The sequence below is a fragment of the Egretta garzetta genome, unplaced genomic scaffold (assembly GCF_000687185.1).
Source record: "Egretta garzetta isolate BGI_Z169 unplaced genomic scaffold, ASM68718v1 scaffold234, whole genome shotgun sequence".
NCBI lineage: Eukaryota > Metazoa > Chordata > Aves > Pelecaniformes > Ardeidae > Egretta > Egretta garzetta.
The window spans coordinates 721192-721460 of record NW_009259528.1 but is presented as its reverse complement, the minus strand read 5'-3'; the positions used below and the strand labels follow the sequence as shown (position 1 = coordinate 721460).

Genomic DNA, 269 nt, shown 5'->3' with positions numbered 1-269 from the left:
TCGACCGCCGCCGGCGAGCGGGAGAGGGGAAACACCCCAAAAAAAACGGAAAGAAAGACGGGAAAAGGGGCGGGCGGGAGTGGGGGGGGAGACAAGAAAAGGAAAAAGAGCTTTTGTGCCACTCTGCGAGGCTGGGATCCTGGAAATAGCAACAATTACCATGTGATCGCAGGGTGACGCAGCTCCTTGTAACTGGAGCCGAAGACTTGGGATTCAAACAAGAGCACTTCATAAATATTAAATTGCCTTCTGCTAATGACCACGTGGAG

General features: G+C 52.4%; 1 protein-coding gene across 1 annotated transcript in view; it reads right to left on the bottom strand.

Annotated features, from left to right (window-relative positions):
- The window catches only part of PRKG1 (protein kinase cGMP-dependent 1), a 490065-nt gene extending 489903 nt beyond the window's left edge, over positions 1–162 (bottom strand). Inside the window, exon 1 of the mRNA XM_009637557.2 lies at positions 112–162. Within this exon, the coding sequence (XP_009635852.1) occupies positions 112–162 (51 nt within the window). The remainder of the gene's footprint in view (positions 1–111) is intronic.
- Between the last annotated feature and the right edge of the window lie 107 nt (positions 163–269).